General features: G+C 49.3%; 1 protein-coding gene across 2 annotated transcripts in view; it reads left to right on the top strand.

The window, feature by feature from the left end:
• PRAG1 (PEAK1 related, kinase-activating pseudokinase 1) overlaps positions 1 to 18,232 on the top strand; it is a 51,677-nt gene extending 33,445 nt beyond the window's left edge. For both annotated transcript variants that reach the window (XM_043560486.1, XM_043560495.1), the window contains 2 exons: positions 8,702 to 9,453; positions 16,923 to 18,232. In XM_043560486.1, coding sequence (XP_043416421.1) covers positions 8,702 to 9,453; positions 16,923 to 18,062 — 1,892 coding nt within the window. In that variant the 3' untranslated portion in view covers positions 18,063 to 18,232. The remainder of the gene's footprint in view (positions 1 to 8,701; positions 9,454 to 16,922) is intronic.
• Positions 18,233 to 20,978: the final 2,746 nt, after the last annotated feature.

Below are 20,978 nucleotides of genomic sequence, written 5' to 3'. Positions count from 1 at the left end.
GGGAGACACAGAATCTGAAGCAGGCTCCAGGCTCCGAGCTGTCAGCACAGAGCTCAACGCAGGGCTCAAATCCCTGAACCGTGAGATCACGACCTGAGCTGAAGTCGGACGCTTAACCGACTGAGTCACCCAGGTGCCCCCAATTGCTCCCTTTTAAATAGACAAACCCAATGGCACATTAAGATTATTTAACTTTTGGATTTAGGATAACATTATAATTTGGTTGCACAGTTTAAGAGGCATCACGGAGGCTAGGTCCCCACAGTCCGGGAGATTAGAGAGTGCTCTCTTGGATTGAAACTGTTGGCACAAGCAACAGATAAGAGGTCTAACTACAGCGAATATAGGTGTAAATTCACATGAAGATATGTGCCAGGTCAGTGTTGGTATTTTTATAACTGGCAAACCAGAGATACAGCCAAGTTAACGAAATACAGGAAAGCCTTGGATTGTGGGTAACTTGTTCTGTGAGTGTTCTGCAAGACGAGCAAACATTTCGAAAAATTCTTAACTTGATAGACAAGTGATGTCTTGCAATACAAGTAGTACGGGACGCCAAATGTCACATGATCACAAGGGAGCCAGTGGTTCTTGAGATCCGCTTTGATATCCGAATGCTTTGGATTGTAAGCACGTTTTCCGAACAAATTACGCTTGCAAACCAAGGTTTTACTATAATCTTGACAGTAGTCAGCTTGTTTTTCTTAGTAATGATGCCAAGAGGATTTTTTAAATATACCCATTAATAGCGTCCTTGATTTGGTAGATTATTTGTCAAATCCAAGGCTTGTGCTGCTGGGCACAGCTTTAGATGTTGAACATACCGCAGTCACCAAACCTGCCCAGTTCTTTCTGTCACATTCCAGTGGGGAGAGATGGACAATGAGGAAGATAAAGGGCTACAGTAGCTGGCGTGTCAGATGGCAGGAAGTGCTGTGGGGAAAAATCAAGCCGGGGAAGTGGGTGGGGAGGGGAGGGCGGATCTGTCAGGAGGAGAGGCAGTAAGTCCACAAAGATCAGACATCAGTCAGAAGGAGTGACAGCCTGACCTTCACCGAGCATTTGCTCCCCTACTCAGGCTGTTACCTGAGTCTCTGTAAGAAGAAAAAAGCAGCCCTGAAAAGGCATCTAAAACTCCCCAGCTGAAAATAGTGTCTTCTGGCTATTATTGTTTCTGGCTGCCAGAACACTGGATCCTAAACTGGTGGGTTCGGTCTAATATATTACATTTGGTGTTTTGCCCTCACACGGTTAGGCCCTCCTCATCCCCCACGCCCCTGGAGACAGACTGAGTCACGGGTTCTGTTCAGGGAGATTTGTTAGTGAAGGACGAAGAAGCTATCCCAAAGGAAAAGATCCTCCGTTTTTAAGATTGTCTGTGGCCTGAGCCCATACAATATCACGAAAGTGAAGCTTTGTTTTAGTTTAAACTATTTCTTGTAAACGGAATTAAAAAAAATTTTTTTTTAGTGCTTATTTATTTATTTTGAGAGAGAGCTAGAGAGCCAGTAGAGGAGGGGCTGAGAGAGAGGGAGCGAGAGGGAGAGAGAGAACCCCAAGCAGGCTCTGCGATGTCAGCTCATTGATCCCATGAATCATGAGATCATGACCTGAGCCAAAATTAAGAGTCGGACTCTTAACCGAGTGAGCCACCCAGGTGCCCCAAACTGAATTTTAAAATATATATTATTATGTCACTAAAGTCAGTATGTGTCTATGATAAAAATTCACACGCCAGGGCAAGATATGACAGGCAAAGTCAAAGTCATCAGACGCCTCCTATCCCAGCTCCCACCTTTGACATGCTTTGAGCATATTTTTCTATGTCCTCTCAGAAATTTTTATCCGTAGTTTTAAAATATCATAAACTTCAATTTGACACATTGTTATACTTAATGTATCTTGAAGTCTTTCCAATCAGAACCTCTAAATTTACCTCATTTTTTTAAAATGCTGTATATTTTGTCCTTGTGTGAATTCGTTAAACCCCTCTCTTAACAATGCATATTTAGGTGATTTTCATTACCAGTCTCCAGTAAGATCCCGTAACATACTTTGGTGAGATAATTTGGTGAACATATCTGAAAGATAAATTCTTAGAAGAAGAAGGGGCATCTGGGTGGCTCAGTTGGTGAAGGGTCTGACTCTTGATTTCAGCTCAGGTCCTGATCTCAGGGTCATGGGATCGAGTCCCACACTGGATTCGGTGCTGAGTGTGGAGTCTCCTTGGGATTCTCTCTCTCCCCGTCTTTATGCCCCTCCCCCACTTGCACATGCATGCACACGCGCACTCTCTCTCACACACAAAATAAATAAATAAGCTTTAAAAAAAAAAGAAGTGGAATTGATAAGTCAAAACCTATATGCATTTTAAATAGATGTTCCCAAATTATCCCGTAAAATGTCAATTTATGCTTCCATCAACAGCATGTGAAAGTGGTTTGAACTAACTTCTAATTTTACTGTTAATTTGGAAGACAACCCCAAATGATTGTGTTCTCACAGGCGACCTGAAGGCAGGGTTCTGGAGCCACGCTTGGGCTGTTGGCACGGAACGTTTTCCATGGGCCCGTTTTCCAAGCTGAGAGACAGTGCTTCTCCTGTTTTACGTGTAAATCGCATTCACATCTTGATTATTGTTTCTCGGGATGATCAAGTGTTCCGGAGAGGCTCCTCACCAATGCCACGTTTTCCTTCCAGTTGTGGAATGTTGAGAATCTGTTTCCATTTTCAGGCCATGTTTACCTTCTTGAGAGAGCCAGGGTTCCTTCTGAAGGAATACTTCGCTGCCTTTTTTTTTTTTTTTTAACATTTAATGTTGAGCCTGTCTGATTGTGTGATCAAACAAGAGTTTGCACAGTTTTTCTTTGGAGGAAAAAGCTACATGTGAGGCTAGAACATCCCCTCTGCCACCCACCTCATGTCTCCTGGGGTAAGAAGAGTGGGTTTGGCAGAAATCTGAAAGGGTGCCACTTCCTGGGCACCAGTGGCAAGGTGTCCACATAGATGGCTTTCTTTGAACAAGGCCACGGGCTGTAGGAGAGGTTTTTTCCATCTGCTTTGTTCCCTATGCCTTGCAGTTAGTAGGTGCTCAGGAAATATTGACTGACTGAATGGATAACTCTGTACAGCCATTTCCAGCCAATGATCTATATCCTCATTTAAAAAAAAAACAAGATCCATAGAACACTCCATGTTTTTCAAACAAAAGAAGATTCCATTTACTTTACCTTACCCGCAGTGGGAGAAGAGCCAGACCCAAAAGCTAAGAATTTGGAGCTCGGTGGGGTATCTGCCCTCCGCGCCACATTTGCTCTGGCCGGCTGCTGTCAGAAGGCAGAGCTGTGCACTAAGGGAGCCAAACAGCCTCATTCACACAGCTCAAAACTGGACTGCCCACTTCCTCCATAAGCTTACCTCTCATTTTGGCCGTGGAGAACAATGAAAGTGCCTATTAAAAGCCAGAAAAAAGAGAGGACTCTATAATAAAGAAAACATCACAGTGCTACATTTGAACTTCTGGCCTGCATTTCTGCCTGGGCTGTTTATCCTGACCATTGAAATCCTGATTTCTTGTCTGCTTTCTAAATATAATGGCAGCAAACTAGTATACTTTCTCCTCGGTCTTTTTAAGATCCCACCCAGTGTACCATATGCGATGTGTAGTTTCCCCACCAGAAACGCTTTCTCTTCTCTGAAACACACACTGAAGAGAGACAGAGGTGTTCTTCTCTATGATGGGCTCCGGGCTTTGTATGCAGAATTGGCAATTGGAAGAAAAACTTAGGAACTGGGGTTTGGAGCTCTCTGGCCCTATTAGCACGAAAAGTCATTTAAAAACCTACCAATGATGTAACTACGATGGAGGCAAACTTCCCAGAAAAGTATTTTCCATTCTCACCCTTTCTTACACTCTTAATTGTAAGCCAGAATTTGGAAACAGGGTGATCTAACACCAGCATAAAACCAGGATATATTTGAATTCTTCTCACTGCTGTTGAATCTAAGTCCTGAGAATATGGGCTGTTGGCCAGAGTTTTTCAGCATTTTCTTTAGGCACATTTTTCTGAACCAGTGGTTTGCCTGTGGATTTTGCAACTATTTTAGGTGTCAAGACATATTTTTTCCCTCTTCTTTCTGGCTCTTCTTCTAAATGCAGAGTGTGGTGGCTGCTACAAATACAGTTGACCCTGGGAAAAACAGAGGGGTTGGGTCACCAGCCCCCTCCGCACAGTCAACAATCCACGGCTTTAGTAGCTTCTATTAGAAACGTAACTGATGGGGCGCCTGGGTGGCTCAGTCGGTTAAGCGTCCGACTTTGGCTCAGGTGGTGATCTCGCGGTCCGTGAGTTTGAAACCCGCGTTCGGCTCTGTGCTGACAGCTCAGAACCGCCTGTTTCAGATTCTGTGTCTCCCTCTCTCTGACCCTGTCTCTGTCAGACCCGTGCTCTGTCTCTCTCTGTCTCAAAAATAAATAAAGGTTAAAAAAAAAAATTAAAGAAACGTAACTGCTAATAGTTGACCAGAAGCCTGATAACATAGGCTGATTTTGTACTCTGTGTGTATTATATACTGCGTTCTTACCACAAGGTGAGCTAGAGAAAAGAAAATCATAAGGAAGAGAAAATACCCTTACCGTACTGTATTTATCAGAAAAAAAAACAAAACACAAAAACCACCTATAAGCGGACCTACACGTTCTGAGCCCATGTTCAAGGGTCAACTGTAGTGAGAATCCAGCTGCTGTGTTACCTCCAGCCATGTTTCGGAGGAAGTGCTCCATGTAAGAGTAAAGAAAACGGTAGAAGCAGAGTGGGGCTTTAGGGGTGCCCTCTGGTCCCATAGAAAGGAGGTACCTCTTGTCCCATGGTGGAGAAATCAGTTTCATTGACAAGGGCCACATGCTGACCCCTTTCAGAGTAGCCCTAAGAATGCGACGGGCTGAGCTGTTACGTGATCCTGAGGTGCCCAGAGGCTATCAGGGTGAAGTTTGGTCTCCTCACCAGCTGTGGTTCCGAACTGAAAGAAACATTTTAAGAAACTAAGTTAAAAAGGACGCCTCAGGTCGGAAGGAGCTGTGCCCGTTACAGAACTAGGCATTTTTTTTTTTTTTTTTACCTCAGAATCACAATATGTGTACATAAGGCCCAATTATATGCGTAAAGTGCACATTTGAGGTGAGCCTCACTTCCCTGGGTGAGGTTTGGGTAACTGTAGCCCTTCCTGCTGGGGACGGGTGGGGTGGGGGAGCCCTCTCAGGCCCTGCTGTCCTCTAATTAGGACGGGCTTTGTGCAGTGATTGTTGGGTGACCAAACACACAGCAGCTAAGAAATAAAGGAGAAGGAACCACACTCCACCTAATACCCAGAACTCCTTGCCAGATTTACCTATAGATCTGATCAAAGCCGCTGACTAACGCAGTTCCCACAGGAAAGCAAGAGAACACCCATTGGATAAAGGAGAAAATCACTTCCTTCCAACTGCCTGAACACACACACAAGTTATTTTTGGTGTGAGAGCAGAACCTCCTGATTCCCTCTGGCGATCTAGGGAATAAGAAGTGTTACAGACTTTTTTTTTTTTTTTTTTTTAATTCCTGCTACCCTTATAGGTTGGAAAGTTAACCAGGGGCAGCTGAGGGAGTTAGAGCGAGAGAAGCAGGAGAGCTATCTGCCTAGAGGTATTTTTATTTGAGGGGCAGCTTTGAGACAAAATGCCTGCTGGAAGAAGTTGAAAATGGAGAGAGTAGCTGAAATTGTGGACTATTCATGCTGGAAGGGACCTTCACTGTGGTACGATCTGGTAAATTTTTAAATGAGGAAACTCAGCCCAGTGAGGGCAACAGCTAGTTAGGGGTTCATCCCGCTGTCCACCCCTAGGTCACAGGGAGAGGCAGAAAAGGACATGTTGCAGGCGTCATGGCCATACAGGGAAGGCAAACCAATAAGAATGGGGAAGTAAGCGCAAGGCTTAAAGAGGCGACTAGCCAAAAAACTGATTTGTCAGAAACTACCCGGGGACTGGGGACCGGAAGGAGTCCTCACTGTCGGCAGGCTGTGCCGGTCACTGGAGGCACTGATTAAAGCATTGACCAGAGTGGTGCCTGGGTGGTCAGTCAGCTGAGCGTCCAACTCTTGTTTGGCTCAGCTCATGATCTCACGTTTTATGAGTTCGAGCCCTGCATCGGGCTCTGTGCTGACAGGAGCCTTCTCTCTCTCTCTCTGCCCCTCCCCTGCGTGTTCTCTCTCTCTCTCTCTCTCTCTCTCTCTCTCTCTCTCTCTCTCATGCAATAAATAAATAAAGTTAGAAATAGAAGGAGTATTGACCAGAGGCTCTGATCACACTCCCCTGCCTCCCCTCGTCTTCCATCTTCTGCCTGTTGATAACAAATGGAGAATCAGATTGATGGTCGCAGACTTCTGCCGTCCAAAATGCAGAAAAGTCGGGAAATGGACCTGTTTCCACTCAGTCACCCTCTTGCTCATCCCCTGGGTACTTGGTGGCTGAGGCTTAGTGTCCTTTGAGAGCCCCGTATACAAGGGGTCTTATTCCTCCGTTTTGCAGTCCAGCAGCTGGTCATCGGTGCTCCCCGTTCTCTCAGCCTCTGCTAAAGGGAGGATGGAGACGAAATGACTGTGCAGCCCTAGCCTTCATCCACCCCCACTGCTGACTGCACCCTTGGGAGCAGAAAAGCCTCTTGGGGAGAGTGGGGGGGAACCCATAGACCCCAGGGATCCAGAACCTGCTGCGATCAGGGTCTCCCGTCCTCCGGCTGGCTGGCTCTCGCCAGTCCCCTTTCAGACCGTGAGGGGAAAATACACGGGTGTGTAAAGTTGCCTGGCCCGACTGTGCCGCTGCTGCTTGGTTTATAATCAGTCTGGCCTGGAAGGGTATAAATCCCTCATTCAGCCTTGCTGGCAGGCGCCCCGCCCGTCATTAGCAATGCAGGGGTGAGGTGGGAGGGAAAACTTAACTGCGATCTTGGAAAACCACTGGGAAGCAAGAGTTTGCCTCCTGCAGATGTGGGAGCGTGAGCAGCATTGTGCTTTCTCCCGGGTCCCATGAGAGCGATAGCGGAGCTAGGGGAGGGAGGTGTCGGTGTGGGGCCCGACCGCCTTGCCGTGTACTAGACAGGAGGCCCCTGCGGTCACTCATGGACACTGCTCTCGTCAGTGAGGCTGGGCCTGGATGTCAGTGGGCTCACCTAGAGCCCTGATGACGTGGTCTGTCACCTTGCTCGCGAGAGGAAGCCTCCTCCCTAGGGGATACCCCAAAGTAAGGAGACCCCGTGTTGGTCTGTGGGGCTTGGTGCCCGTGTTTGTTCCTTGGGGGTCCATTCTGGAAGTCCGCACTTTGGTTGGAGAAAGCAGAGGGCAACTCTGTGTGGGCAAAGAAAATCGTTAACTATTCAGGAGCCGCGCCAGAAAGATCATGTGCATCAACACAAAACTAACACTTTGCTTTCCTTTGGGGCCTTTTGCTATTTGCCTGGGACCTATGTGTTTGTTGTAGCTCTTGCGTTCCAGTCATGCTGCTGAGGTGGGGAGAGGCACAGAGGGACACTGCATGCCCTGCTCTTAGGATGACATAGCTCGATGAACTCAGTGAGCGGCAGGTGTCATTAGTGCCTACCTAGGTTCTTGAATGTCAGACCCGTAGTTCGCTTACATTTTAACCCTTGGGATACTAGGATGCATTTTAGGACCTGTGAAGACAGTTAACGCTCCTGTTATTTCCCTAGAAGCTTTTATCAAAATAGTGGGGACATCCTCCAGTCAGTTCTCAGAATGAAAGAAATGAGTTCTATTTCAGTTTGCTGTTTTCTGTCCCCAATGGCCATGCCTTCTTCCCTGAATATTTTTACCCAAACTCTTATTTCATTGGTTTGAAACCTCCATTTCATTCATACGTTGATACAAAGAGTGAAGTCCAGTCATTGCCCTGTCTAGACTGGCCCTCAGCTCACTGTCTATGACATTTCTGAATGTCCCCATGTTCTGTGCAGTTTGGGGTGGGGGGCTGAGGCCATCCCCGTCCCTCACCCCCGTCAGGTTCAGCATTCACATGCCCCACTCTGGGAACTGGCGTCTAGAAAGGACTTGCTTTCCCTTAAGATCTGTTTCTTCATTTATAAAATCACATACCAGCCCCCCAAGGCAACCAGGGTGTTTTTATTGTTTTTATTGTGGGTCAATTGTACTCTCTATAAACCTGACTTTTAAAAAATCCATTCAAAATACGTGTTCAAGTTTGTTGTTGCAGGCATTGTTTGCAAAATATTGGAAACAAGCTAAGTGTCCATCAGGAGGGGACTGGTTAAATAAATCCTGATACTTGCACATGGATGGTATATGATGGGATTGTTATTAAAAAGAATTAGATAGATCTGCACATCTGATGTAAAATATCTCCTTTGTGTAAACGTGTGCATGTGCATTTGTCTGGGTTGTTTGGCAAATCTTCAGAAGGATCCCTGGAAATTGCCAGTGTGGCTTCCTCTGATGAGGGGCACTGGGTGCTAAGGTAGGAGGCTGACTTCAAAGGCGCCGGATACCTTTTTTGCATTTTGAATTGTGTTCATTGTGCATATGTCATCTCTTAGAAATAAATAACAAGTAAAATCAATTTCTGTGACCGCAGGGCCCTGGAACTGAGTGGCGTAGGCCTCTTAGCCTGATTGTTGCTGTTTCTCAATTTCAGGCCCTTCCTCTGAGCCAGCGCACTCCCCCACCAGCAGCGGGAAGAAACTCTTTGCTCCTGTTCCATTTCCTTCGGGCTCCACTGAGGATGTGTCCCCCAGCGGCCCCCTACAGCCCCCGCCTCTCCCCCAGAAGAAGTTAGTGAGCCGAGCGGCCTCTTCGCCTGATGGCTTCTTCTGGACCCAAGGCTCCCCCAAGCCAAGAACAGCAAGTCCCAAGCTGAACCTCAGCCACTCGGAAACCAACGTCTGTGCCCACGAAGAGTCCCACTTCAGCTACTCCTCGAGCCCCGGGAGCCGCCACCATCATATCTTCTCCTCTTCTGAGCCCCTGGAGAAAACTTTCAAAGGCAACGGCCACTGGGTGCCGGCACCAGGGCTGGCGGGTGGCCAGAGCGGCTTCGGGAGCCCCAGCCTCCAGTGCAAAGGGGTCCCCTCGGCCTCCCAGCTGAGCGTGTCCAGCCAGGCCTCCACCGGCAGCACCCAGCTGCAGCTCCACAGCCTCCTGGGCAGCATCAGCAGCAAGGAGGGCACCTATGCCAAGTTGGGGGGCCTCTATGCCCAGTCCCTGGTCCGCCTCGCAGCCAAGTGTGAGGACCTCTTCATGGGCGGCCAGAAAAAGGAGCTGCACTTCAACGAGAATAACTGGTCACTCTTCAAACTGACCTGTAACAGGCCCTGTTGTGACTCGGGGGACGCCATCTATTATTGTGCCACCTGCTCCGAGGACCCTGGCAGCACCTACGCGGTGAAAGTAGGTACCGCCCCTCCCCCTTGCTGTGAAAGTAGGTGCTGCCCCGCCCCCTGCTGTGAAAGTAGGTATCGCCCCACCCCCTGCTCCTATTCTGCAGTGCAACCAGCTGGTCCTGGTTGTGGCAGGACAGCCTTTGGAGCAAGTCCTTTCACCTGTCCGGGCTTCAGGCGCAGGCTTGATGCCTGCGTTTACTGTGAGCACCCGTGCTCACCGATTTCACCCTCAGCCTGGCCCGGGACATAAAGTTCCTTATGGTATGATCCAGTCAGAGGGATGGACAATGAAGATACTGTTCTTCAAATGCTAGATAGCTGGAGAGGGAGGTGGACCTAGGCGTGATCTTGAACACAGAGTAACTACATCGATGAAGCATTCAGTATGCAACAGGACTCTCGGGTGCATTAACTACATGACCTCACATCCTCACAGGGCAGATAGGTTTTATAGATGGGGAATCTGAGGCGCAAAATGATTTAGCTGCCCACAGCTGGCGGTGGCGGGTGGCTGCGATGGATCAGAATGCTGCTTTGGCTTGCCTGCTACACCTCTCCTACCATCCTGTCCCTTAAGGGAAATGGAGTTCAGAGAAGTGAAGTGACTAGTTCAAGTAACACAGCTCTTTAATTTTTGCCACCAGCTCAGGGCCGTTGCCACCATCCCCCACCGCTCTCTCAAGGTGCAGCTCCCTGCAAGCTGGTCGAGCCGTCTGCACCCACATTCCGTTCCTTCCATGTGGCCTTTTTTCTCATCTTTTGGTGTCCCCTGAATACCTGGCGGTCCTGTAGCTCTTCTATAAATGCAAGCTTTTGCGGGTAGTGAGGAGGGGAACAATGAGCTCTTTTTTTTTTTTTTTTTTTTTTTGTGCCATCACCTGTCCCAAGATCTTTTATTTCCAGTCAGAAAAAAATGCAAATACTGATCTAACATGAAATGGCCTGGGGAGGCAGGGTGGTTTCCTGCTTACCAGTGGAGTTTTTAAAAATATTATGATAGGGGCGCCTGGGTGGCGCAGTCGGTTAAGCGTCCGACTTCAGCCGGGTCACGATCTTGCAGTCCGCGAGTTCGAGCCCCGCGTCGGGCTCTGGGCTGATGGCTCAGAGCCTGGAGCCTGTTTCCGATTCTGTGTCTCCCTCTCTCTCTGCCCCTCCCCCATTCATGCTCTGTCTCTCTCTGTCCCAAAAATAAATAAACGTTGAAAAAAAAAATTAAAAAAAAAAATATTATGATAATTCGGGACACCTGGGTGACTCAGTCGGTTAAGCATCCGACTTCAGCTCAGGTCATGATCTCATGGTTTGTGAGTTCGGGCCCCGCATCGGGCTCTGCGCTGACGGCTCAGAGCCTGGAGCCTGCTTCGGGTTCTGTGTCTCCCTCTCTCTCTCTCTGCCCCTCCCCCACTCGCACTCTGTCTCTCTGTCTCTCAAAAATAAATAAAAATTTTAAAAAAAGTTTTTAATATTATGACTATTAACCAAGGAAAATTTCAATGAATTTTGTACTTTGAGATTTTTCTTTTAACAACTTGGTGATAGCACCATAAAAAATAGATTAGTTGGGGCGCCTGGGTGGCGCAGTCGGTTAAGCGTCCGACTTCAGCCAGGTCACGATCTCGCGGTCCGTGAGTTCGAGCCCCACATCGGGCCCTGGGCTGATGGCTCAGAGCCTGGAGCCTGTTTCTGATTCTGTGTCTCCCTCTCTCTCTGCCCCTCCCCCGTTTATGCTCTGTCTCTCTCTGTCCCAAAATAAATAAATAAACATTGAAAAAAAATAGATTAGTAACCCCTGATTTATAGGTTCAGGGGGCCATATATAATTATTTGCTGCCTTACGATGAAAAAACTGGGGGTGAAGAGGCCAGTACGGCTATACGAATACAATCAATTATCCAGAATCAAGGTCCCAAAAGACTAGGGGGGTTGTGGCTAAGATGGCAAGCACCAGATGGAAGAAAATACAAACATGCTGAACTGAGAGTCTGTCGATTTCTTGAACTTCACTGTCTCTTTCTATCAAAACCCATCTTAGTAAGTGATCCTGCTCTGCCACTCCCCAAGCACAGTGAAAAACAAAAAAGAAACAATCCCAGTGTTCCCCTTCCTGTTCGGATGGTGCTGTATCCATCCAGTAGAGGGAAAGTGAGTGCACTCTCCAGTGAGCTGAACTTGAGAAGCCAGGCTTTCTGGTCCTCTTTGTTGGCCCAGATCCAGGGTGTGGACCCAAACAATGAAAGGAATGGAAATGTGAGCTCCTCGAAGCCTGAGGGCTGGAGGTGTCTTACAGGAGGTTCTTTGCTTTTGCTAGCCCCAGGGAACCTGAGGAGGTAATCAGTGAGCCAGCCTTCCCTTGCCCTCCCTGAGGTCAAGGGCATCAGCTACTGTCACCTGGCTCCTGGGGCTGGAACTGGGTTCATTCAGTGCCTCTCCATTTTGAGGAAGGAAGGACCTCGTGGAAGCAGCTTGCTCCCTTCTGCCTTGGGGTGGAAAGTGATGTCATCCTGCTCTGGGAACTAAGGAGCTAGGTGGCCACTGATCAGAACCTTGGGGTAAAGGGTTCTGGTTTTCACATATATTTTTTAGTTTATTTATTTATTTTGAGAGAGAGAGAGAGTGACAGAGCACACACGAGAGACAGAGAGCAGGGGAGGGGCAGAGGGAGAGAGAGTTCTCTGCTGTCAGCACAGAGCCCAATGCGGGGCTCGAACTCTCAAACCGTGAGACCATGACCTGAGCCCAAACCAAGAGTGGATACCTAACTGACTGAGCCACCCAGGCGCCTGTGGTTTTTATATTTTTAAGTGATTGTCATGTGCAGCTTGGATCTAGGACCTCCTGGAACAATGAAGAATTAGCCACATTCTCTGAAGAACAATGCAGAAAATCTGGCTTTCCTGGCGGAGGTTAAAAACAAGCATTGTTCCTCATTTCATTAGAAATGTAAGCTATGAGGAAGTGGGGACACGAGGCCCCAGTCCTCTAAGGAAGAGAGTCCCAGGTGTCCTATTTGACTCTGCCGGAGACATGGCAGCCCAAGGACCATCTCTGTAACATATGAAAAGGAAATCTGGAGAAGAGCATCCAGTGTTCAGAATCTGGGGAACAACAATACCGATTCGCAAGTGTGCCTGGCCCTGGTAATTGTGGGGCGGGGGCTCTCAGAACATCGTTTCCCACGTGCAGCTGTTGTACTTCATTAGCGCTGCAGTCTAGACGGAATACAGTCATCTGGAATCCGAGGGACGGAGCGGTCTCCCCGCCCACGCCACCGCTCCGGCGCTGAGCTCATGTCATCTGTGCCTGGTAAGCGCGAGCCTTGCTCGCGAGTCCCCATTAACAAAAGCAGGCTCGCACCTGCTCGCACTAAATGCCAGGCCCTCCGTTTATGGGCTCAGCGCCCTGCAGCAGCCAGGAGATTAAAGCCAGCTCTTGTAGCCCTGCTCCTTGACTATGTGGTGGGGGGGAAAAATCATCAGCTGTGTGTGAGTTTTAGAAGCTGCTTTATTCCTCGGTCAACTAGGACTCCAGTTCGGTAATTAGGGACTTGTGTTAAGCCAGCTGGGCCTTCTTTATTTAAAGAACGTGACTTAGCCCAGATTTTTAACCACGAACGAGGCTGTGGCTCCAAAGTTGAAAGTGAGACTTGGCTCAGCAAAACGTTTGAAATTTGAGCTGAACCAAAGGTTTGTGTGGTCTTGCACCAGATCCCAAGCTCAGACTCCCTGAAAATGAAATGGAGGGGGTGAGGGTGGAGGAGCCTCCCTGTCCTCCCCCCTTCCTCTACCCGCACCCACCATCCCGCACTGTGAAACGACCGCAGGGGGCACCCCCACCTTTGCACTATACTGACTCTCAGATCGGGGGCAGGGGGGTCCTGACAGAGGACTAGCTCGCCGATTTTAAAATGCATCCAGCCCTGTCCCCATTTATTCTGCTCCTTCATTTACATCTCTGTGCAAACTGTCAGTGGTATTTGCTGGGCCTAGGCCTTTGACACCCTTGAGAAAAGGAATCCTTGGAAACCCTTCCCAGGCCCTGGACAGCTGCAGCCCCCAGGTTTGTACAGTAACTGGCAAGCCAGCTCTGGATTGCCTCACCACATGGCTACAGCCAGACCAGCAGAGCGGTCACCATAGCAACCTTCTCCAGCTCACTGTGGGCTAGTCACTGTGTTGAGAGCCACACCTGAGTTGTGTCCCTGGCTGTTCACAGTGGCCCTGGGAGAAAGGACCTATCGCTGCCCGGACTGCAGAGGAGAAAATAGACTGAGATAAATAAGGTGGATCCTCGCTATTTGTGGATTCCGTATTTTTGAATTCACTTGTTAACATTCGTTTGTAACCCCAAATCATAATTTGTGGCCCTTTTGTGGTCCCTGGAAATGCACAGAGTAGGGGGAGACTTGGGTCACCAGACATGTGAATTCCCAGCCAAGGCAGAACAAGGCAAGGCTCTGGCTTCTTGTTTCGGTTCTCCCCTGTCAACAGGTGTCCTTTTTGTGGTCTCTTCGTTGTCTCGTTCTTCACATTTTTGTGCCTTGTGTTGATGATTTCACTGTTGGGATTGACCGAGCTGAGCGCTGAAGTCCTGCCTAGTGGTCGTGAGCACAAGAAGGCTGTCATGTGCCTTTGGGGGAGTGTTAGGTGAGCTTCGTTTAGGCGTGAGTTCCAGTGCCATCTGCGGGAGTTCTGTGTTCATGAATCCACAGTATCTACTAATAAGGCGTCTTTAAATAGAAACACACACAAAGCAAGGTTATGTGTTGGACAGTTGGTAAAAAATGTTACCAACAGACGCTTGCAAGAACTTCGCCCTATATTTCCCCTAGGAGCAGTGGTTCAGTATTCGCTCATTCCGTGTTTGTGGCTACTTAACAGAACTACTGCAAAATAACAAGAATCGATTGTAACTTGCCAGGGTTTGCCGAGTTCGAGTTCGTATTTAAGCCAGGGTCTTTTTCACTTCCACGCCCATACTTTTGACTCCTGGAGATTTCTCCCTTGTACAATCTTGGGCAAATAATTTAACCCCTCGAAGCCTCTGTTTCCTCTTCTGTAGCAGCGTCTACCTCATCCTGTCTCATCGGGTTGTCTGAGATTTAATGAGACACTGTGTGAAAAATGCTTAGTAGGCAGTGCCTCACGTGCAAGAGTTTGGTAGGTGTGTGTTGTGGTGGAGAAGCTCTCACGGGGAAGGGAGTGACCCCGACCTCAGCAATGCGTGGCCCACATAGCCACAGAAGGCACAGCAGACAGTGCCATAAACAGTGGCTGGCATCTATATGCGAGACTACATTTTGAAGGCTACACATTCCCTTTCGTTTAATAGTGTTTCAGAAGACTGCCGTGTAAAAACCAAATACAGTTGGGTGGGCTACAGTGGGGAGTCCACAACAATGCCCTTTAGATGCGTGTTCCAGAATCATTTTTGTTAGTGTATTAGGAAGCAATGTCTGGGGGAAAATGCACTTACGTTTTACTTCTGTTTTACCTCTGTAATGGAGAGATTACTAATGTGTTGCCTCCCTTCACCCCCTAATTATCATTTTAAAAGTTTCCTCAGAGGCTGGACTCTCTTATTTCAGGTTTCAGGCTGAGAAGAAGGTTTGTATAGCTGCAATCTAAATAAATGCCTGTGAAAAGATGCTTGCAGCAGAACCCCTGAAAACGTCACCTGTTAGCAATGTGGCGCTTTGTAAACGCTGCTGTAATCACTCGCGTGTGGCACCGCGGCAGCCTGAAGGGTTATTTTGGATTGCTCGAGGGATGATATGTTCTAGGCAGATGCGAGGTGCCTTTCTTTGCAGGATTACTACACCGATCCTCACCTTCCTATACCGCATGGCTGAGGATGCACTGTATCCTTTTGAGAGGGGAGACCACAGCCCATCTTCTGTCCCTTTCCTTGTAATTATGGGGAAAATGAGGCCTGACAGAGGGCCATTACGTCTGGCTTGAGCAGCTGCGTGGCAGCCAGAAGAGCCATGGCTAAAGATCCTCGGTGGCTGGTGCTGTCTTAATACAAGATGTTAAAGAGGCCGGAGAGCGATGGTCATGGGGATTCCCCAGAGGAGCTCCAGCTCATCTGCTTGTTTATTCCTACAATAATAGGGTGTTCAGAGGGTGCCGTGGGTTGGCATCCCTCGCCCTGGAGAGCCCTCTGTTTTCTCTCTGACTCATCCTCGGAAGGAGGTGCGTGGCTTCCATGTAGCAGCTCCAATAAAACGGCTGGCTCGCCAAGCCGTGCCAGCAACCAACATTGCACCTTTACCTGGATCTGGAAACTAGGGCAGTCTCAGGGAGTTTGGCCACAGCCTAGAAGGACCTGCTTCTGTCCCTGAGATTCCCCAAGAAGGGAGCAAAGCGCCCCAGCGGCCAAACACGTCCGTGGTCAGGTGGCCGCTGTAGGGCGCAAGGAATGCGGATTAAGGTTGACTGCCTGTGTAAACGCTTGTCTGGTTTCCTGAGAATTTCTCTAGCACACACTAGGGGCAGACAGATGTGTTCCTACTGATAGGGTGCCACGTTGTCCTGCGGGAGCCCCACTCCTGCTGTATCATGTCGTCATGTTATGTTTAACTCTTAAAGAAATTGCCAAACTGTGTTCCAAAGTGATGGCACCATTTTATACGCCACCAACAATGTAGGAGGGCTCCCATTTCTCTGCATCCTCATGGACACTTGTTACTGTCTGTCATTCTTGTTATAGACATTTGAGTGGGCGTCAAGTGATACCTCACTGTGGCTTTGATTTGCATCTCCCCAGTGACTACTTAAAAAAAAAAATATTTAGTTTTGAGAGAGAGAAAGCACAAGCAGGGGAGGGGCAGAGAGTGGGGGGGTACAGAGGATCTGAGGCAGGCTCTGTGCTGAGAGCAGCGAGCCCGACTCGGGGCTCAAACTCACAAACTGATGGATCATGACCAGAGCCGAAGTCGGACGCTCAGCCGAATGAGCCACCCAGGTACCCCTCCCCAGTGACTACTGTGCTTGTGGCCATTTACGTATTTCTTTGGTAAAATTCCTCTTAATATAGTTTGTCCACTTTTGATTGGGTAGTTTATCATTCTCTTACTGCGTTGTAAGAGTTTTTTGTTAAATTTTACTTAAAAATTATTCATCAGATAGGTGTTTTGTACATATTTTCTCCAGCCTATGACTTGTCTTTTCCTTTTCTTAATGGTATCTTAGGATTTTGATAATTACCGACTTTTTTTTCCCTTATGGACCATGCTTTTGGTGTGGCATCTGGGAAATCTTTGCCCAGCCTAAAGTCTGAAACAGTCTGCCCTGGATTTCCTTCTAAAACGTATATATGGGGCTCTTACACCTAAGTGTGATCCACGTTGAGGCAATTTGTGTGTCTGGTGTAAGGGTTTACTTCTCCTTTTTGCAAGCGGCTATCCGAAAGGTCCCAACACCGTTTGTTGAGGATGATGGATTCCACCGTTGACCTGAGTTTGCCTTTCGCCCGCAGATCTGCAAGACCCCTGAGCCCAAAGCAGCCCCTTACTGCAGCCCTTCTGTGCCCGTGCACTTCAACATCCAGCAGGACTGCGGCCACTTTGTTGCCTCGGTGCCCTCCAGCATGCTCACCTCTCCTGACGCACCCAAGGACCCTCTGCCTGCACCCCCGTCACACCCGCCTGCCCAGGAGCAGGACTGCGTGGTGGTCATCACCCCCGAGGTGCCCCACCAGACGGCCTCTGACTTTGTGCGGGACTCCGCCTCCAGCCATCAGTCTGAGCCTGAGGTTTACGAGCGGCGCGTGTGCTTCCTGCTCCTGCAGCTTTGCAACGGGCTGGAGCATCTGAAGGAGCACGGGATCATCCACCGGGACCTGTGCCTGGAGAACCTGCTGCTGGTGCACTGCTCCCCCCAGGCCTCCCCCGGCGCCTCTCCCGCCGCCCCATCCCCTTCCCCGGCTGGGGCTCCCGCAGCGTGCCCCTCTGCCTCTCTCGAGGCCGCCGCCGCCCCCGCCCCCACCCCCGCCTGCCAGGGGGTGCCCAGTGAGAAGTACCTGCCGCGGCTCATCATCAGCAACTTCCTGAAGGCCAAGCAGAAGCCAGGCGGCACCACCAACCTGCAGCAGAAGAAGAGCCAGGCCCGGCTGGCCCCCGAGATCGTGTCTGCCTCGCAGTACCGCAAGTTCGATGAGTTCCAGACGGGCATCCTCATTTATGAGCTGCTCCACCAGCCCAACCCGTTCGAGGTGCGGGCGCGGCTGCGGGAACAGGACTACCGGCAGGAGGACCTGCCCCCGCTGCCCGCGCTGTCCCTCTACTCGCCCGGCCTGCAGCAGCTCGCGCACCTGCTGCTAGAGGCCGACCCCATCAAGCGCATCCGCATCGGCGAGGCCAAGCGGGTGCTGCAGTGCCTGCTGTGGGGGCCGCGGCGGGAGCTGGTGGAGCAGCCGGGCACGTCGGAGGAGGTGCTGTGCGGCACGCTGCACAACTGGATCGACATGAAGCGCGCCCTGATGATGATGAAGTTTGCCGAGCGGGCGGCGGACCGCAGGCGCGGGGTGGAGCTGGAGGACTGGCTGTGCTGCCAGTATCTGGCGGCGGCCGAGCCGGGGGCGCTCCTCCAGTCCCTGAAGCTCCTGCAGCTTCTGTGAGCGCGGCCCCCCAGCCCCGCCCTTCAGCCGCCCGCTCCCCTGCCCGCGCCTCCCCCCACTCCCCCCCTTGCACCCTGCCTGGCCTTGGGAACATCTGTCTCCCCTGGGAAATGGTACAAACGACTGTCATACTTGGATGTAATATATATATAAAATATCTAAATAAGAAAGACTGCGGCTGTCATTGCCCACGCCGTCCCCCCGCCCCCCGTCCTCCTCAAGTCCTCCAGGTTTCTTCCTGCAGTCGGTACACTCCTGGCCCCGCGCCCCGGCCTGGGGACACTTCTGCGGATGCAGTGAAGTCTGGACTCCGACTTCACTACGTCACCATGGGATCACTTTACCCCTTTGTCAAATGGCTGTTAAAAAAAAAAAAAATCCAGCAGACCTTCACTCAATATTTTTTGGTTTTAAAGTTTATTTTGAAAGAGAAAGCATGAGCGGGGGAGGGGCAGAGAGGGAGAGAGAGAGAGAGAGAGAGAGAGAGAGAGAGAGAGAGAGAGAGAGAATCTCAAGCAGGCTCCACTCTGTGAACACAGAGCAGATGTGGGGCTTGAATTCAGGAACTGTGAGACCATGACCTGAGGGGAAACCAAGAGTCGAGGCTTTGCGGACCTAGCCACCCAGGTGCCCCAACAGACCTTCATTTAAAAAAAAAAATGGGAGTTGAGCTCTTTTATCCCCAAGTGTTCACATGTGTTAATATGTTTGGTGGTTAAATTGAATATAAGCCTCTGAGCAGTAGCTCCAAGACCACTTGAGGTGTCCTTGACCTCACACTGCTGGTGAGCTAGAGCAGCGGGCCACTAGGCCCCGGGGCCTATGGGCATCACTTAACCTCCCCACGCAGCAGTGTCTTAGAATCCAGACTCAACTCCGAGGCCAGCAGAGGTTCAGAATTCAACCCCACTGCTCCAAATCCATTTCCAGGTGGCTAAAGCTGGCTGCCATTTGTATCCGTCAGAGGCCTGGCTGAAATGGAATCCACCCCAGATGGTTCAGACGAAGAAACTGTAAGGGTTCCACTTAGGGGTGGAAAGGGTCAAGAGAAAACAGGAGGGACAATGAGGCAAAGCAGGAGCTGAGGTACGCGAACTAACCATCCACCTTCCATTTCCTACCTGCCATCCCCAGGCCGAGCCCATGGCGGGGGGGGGGGGGGGGGGGGGTTGGGTGATACAGTTAATGGGTTCAGCCTCCTGGGGCAGGGAATGGGGAAGGGTGGAGGTGGCGGCCAGTGGCCTGCTGTCACCTGCCTCCACTGTGCTAGGGATCAGCAGCGGCAGGAGGAAACAGGGGTGTTCCTGCTCCCAGACCGTCAATCTCCCTGCCGTCCTAAGCCCCTTCCAGTTTCTGTTTGTAAAACTCATTCATTTAACATGTTTGCTGTCACCTGGTACCCACTGCAGTCGATATTTGTCACCATACCTTTCAAGTGCGAAGAATTAGGTAGTACCAGACCTTTCCTCCTCAAACTAGACACACCAAATGTTACTAATTACTCATGCGAAAGGAGACAGCCCCCAAGACCCTTGTATTTCTACCTAAAGCGTGATCTCCCAACTTGTGACCTAACTTCTATAACCTTGTTAATAGTTCTGGACAGTCGTAAAACAAACGCAGAGATCTTCATGGATGTTCTAGAAATCTGGGAATGTGCTTCGTGACCAGGACGGGGAAATCTCTCAGGTCCCCTTCTGCATATTAATTTCACTGCTTTTGGACTACAGGTGAACACATCCCCGTCTCCATGCGTCAGCTGTGAAGACAGTGCCTGAGCAGTGCGTTTGTCGTGTTAACTGTGACTTGAGCACTGAGGAAGGGACAGAATAAACCAGCTTCCAACTTTGTGCAAGAAAGAGTCTTTGAACATGGAAATCATTGTCTTCCCTAGGACCTATCTGTTTTGGGGGGTGACAGCTTGTCAGTTGTTTATTCCTGGGAATTTTCCAGGCACACCCTCCGCCCTCCATTTGCTGTCTTTTGCTTTCTTTCTCACTTAAGTAAATAAGCAATGGGGAGGGAGGAAGCAGACATTCTGCCAAGGGAATGCAGTGCCACTTGGAAACACGTCTCTGGAGGCACATTTTAAATCTTTGTATTAGTGACACCTTTTGTATATGCCACCCACTTTCAGGGAAAAAAAATTGAGATTGTAGAAAAGGTTTTAAAACCAAAATGAACCCCAAAGTAAAGGTGAGAAGAAATTACAGCAGTAAATTCCAATGGAGAGGAATGATAAACATGAAACTTCCTTCTCAGCGGTCCAGCAACCTAGAAAAAGTAGAAAACAGTGGGTTGCAGAATTCTTTGTGTGTAATCTTAGGGGATGGCTCAGTTCATCATGAGGAACAAGCCTTTTCCTAGTGCATGGTTCTGAAGGGAATTTGTCAAGGATTTCCTTGTTTAAAAATATTGGATAATGGCCCCAATAGTGGTGTTATTGGTTTTGGGTTTTTTTTTAAGACATTTTCCTAGACAGGGCAGTTTCTTACATTCACCATGGGTGAAATCCAATTGGTAACATTCAAGCCTATTTTCGTCAGGGTGGTTTTACAGGGTATTTGCTACCCATTCATCTCGATGGGTTGTTGGCCTTTTCCGTCAATGGTAAGTGACTACATACCATTCCATAAATGCCCATGAGTACATATAGTAGGTTGGGCAAACAGCTTTAGCCTCTCTAAATTCAAGGGCTCAATATAACTAGTTGTTTGTTTGTTGCCTCAAAATACACCTGCAATGCACAGCTTTATCTCACAGAAAGCTCAAGCACTAAAAAGACGAAGTCCAGAAACAATAGTTTGGACTGAGGTTCAGAAACAAACTGGGGCTTTTGTGAGATGCCAGGCTCCTAACATTTGTTTATTCAATACTCCTGGCATCTGTGGATTCATCTTTTTGCTTTGCTTTAGA

Source organism: Prionailurus bengalensis, chromosome B1 (assembly GCF_016509475.1).
Source record: "Prionailurus bengalensis isolate Pbe53 chromosome B1, Fcat_Pben_1.1_paternal_pri, whole genome shotgun sequence".
Classification (NCBI taxonomy): domain Eukaryota; kingdom Metazoa; phylum Chordata; class Mammalia; order Carnivora; family Felidae; genus Prionailurus; species Prionailurus bengalensis.
This window is presented reverse-complemented; position numbering and strand designations above follow the sequence as displayed.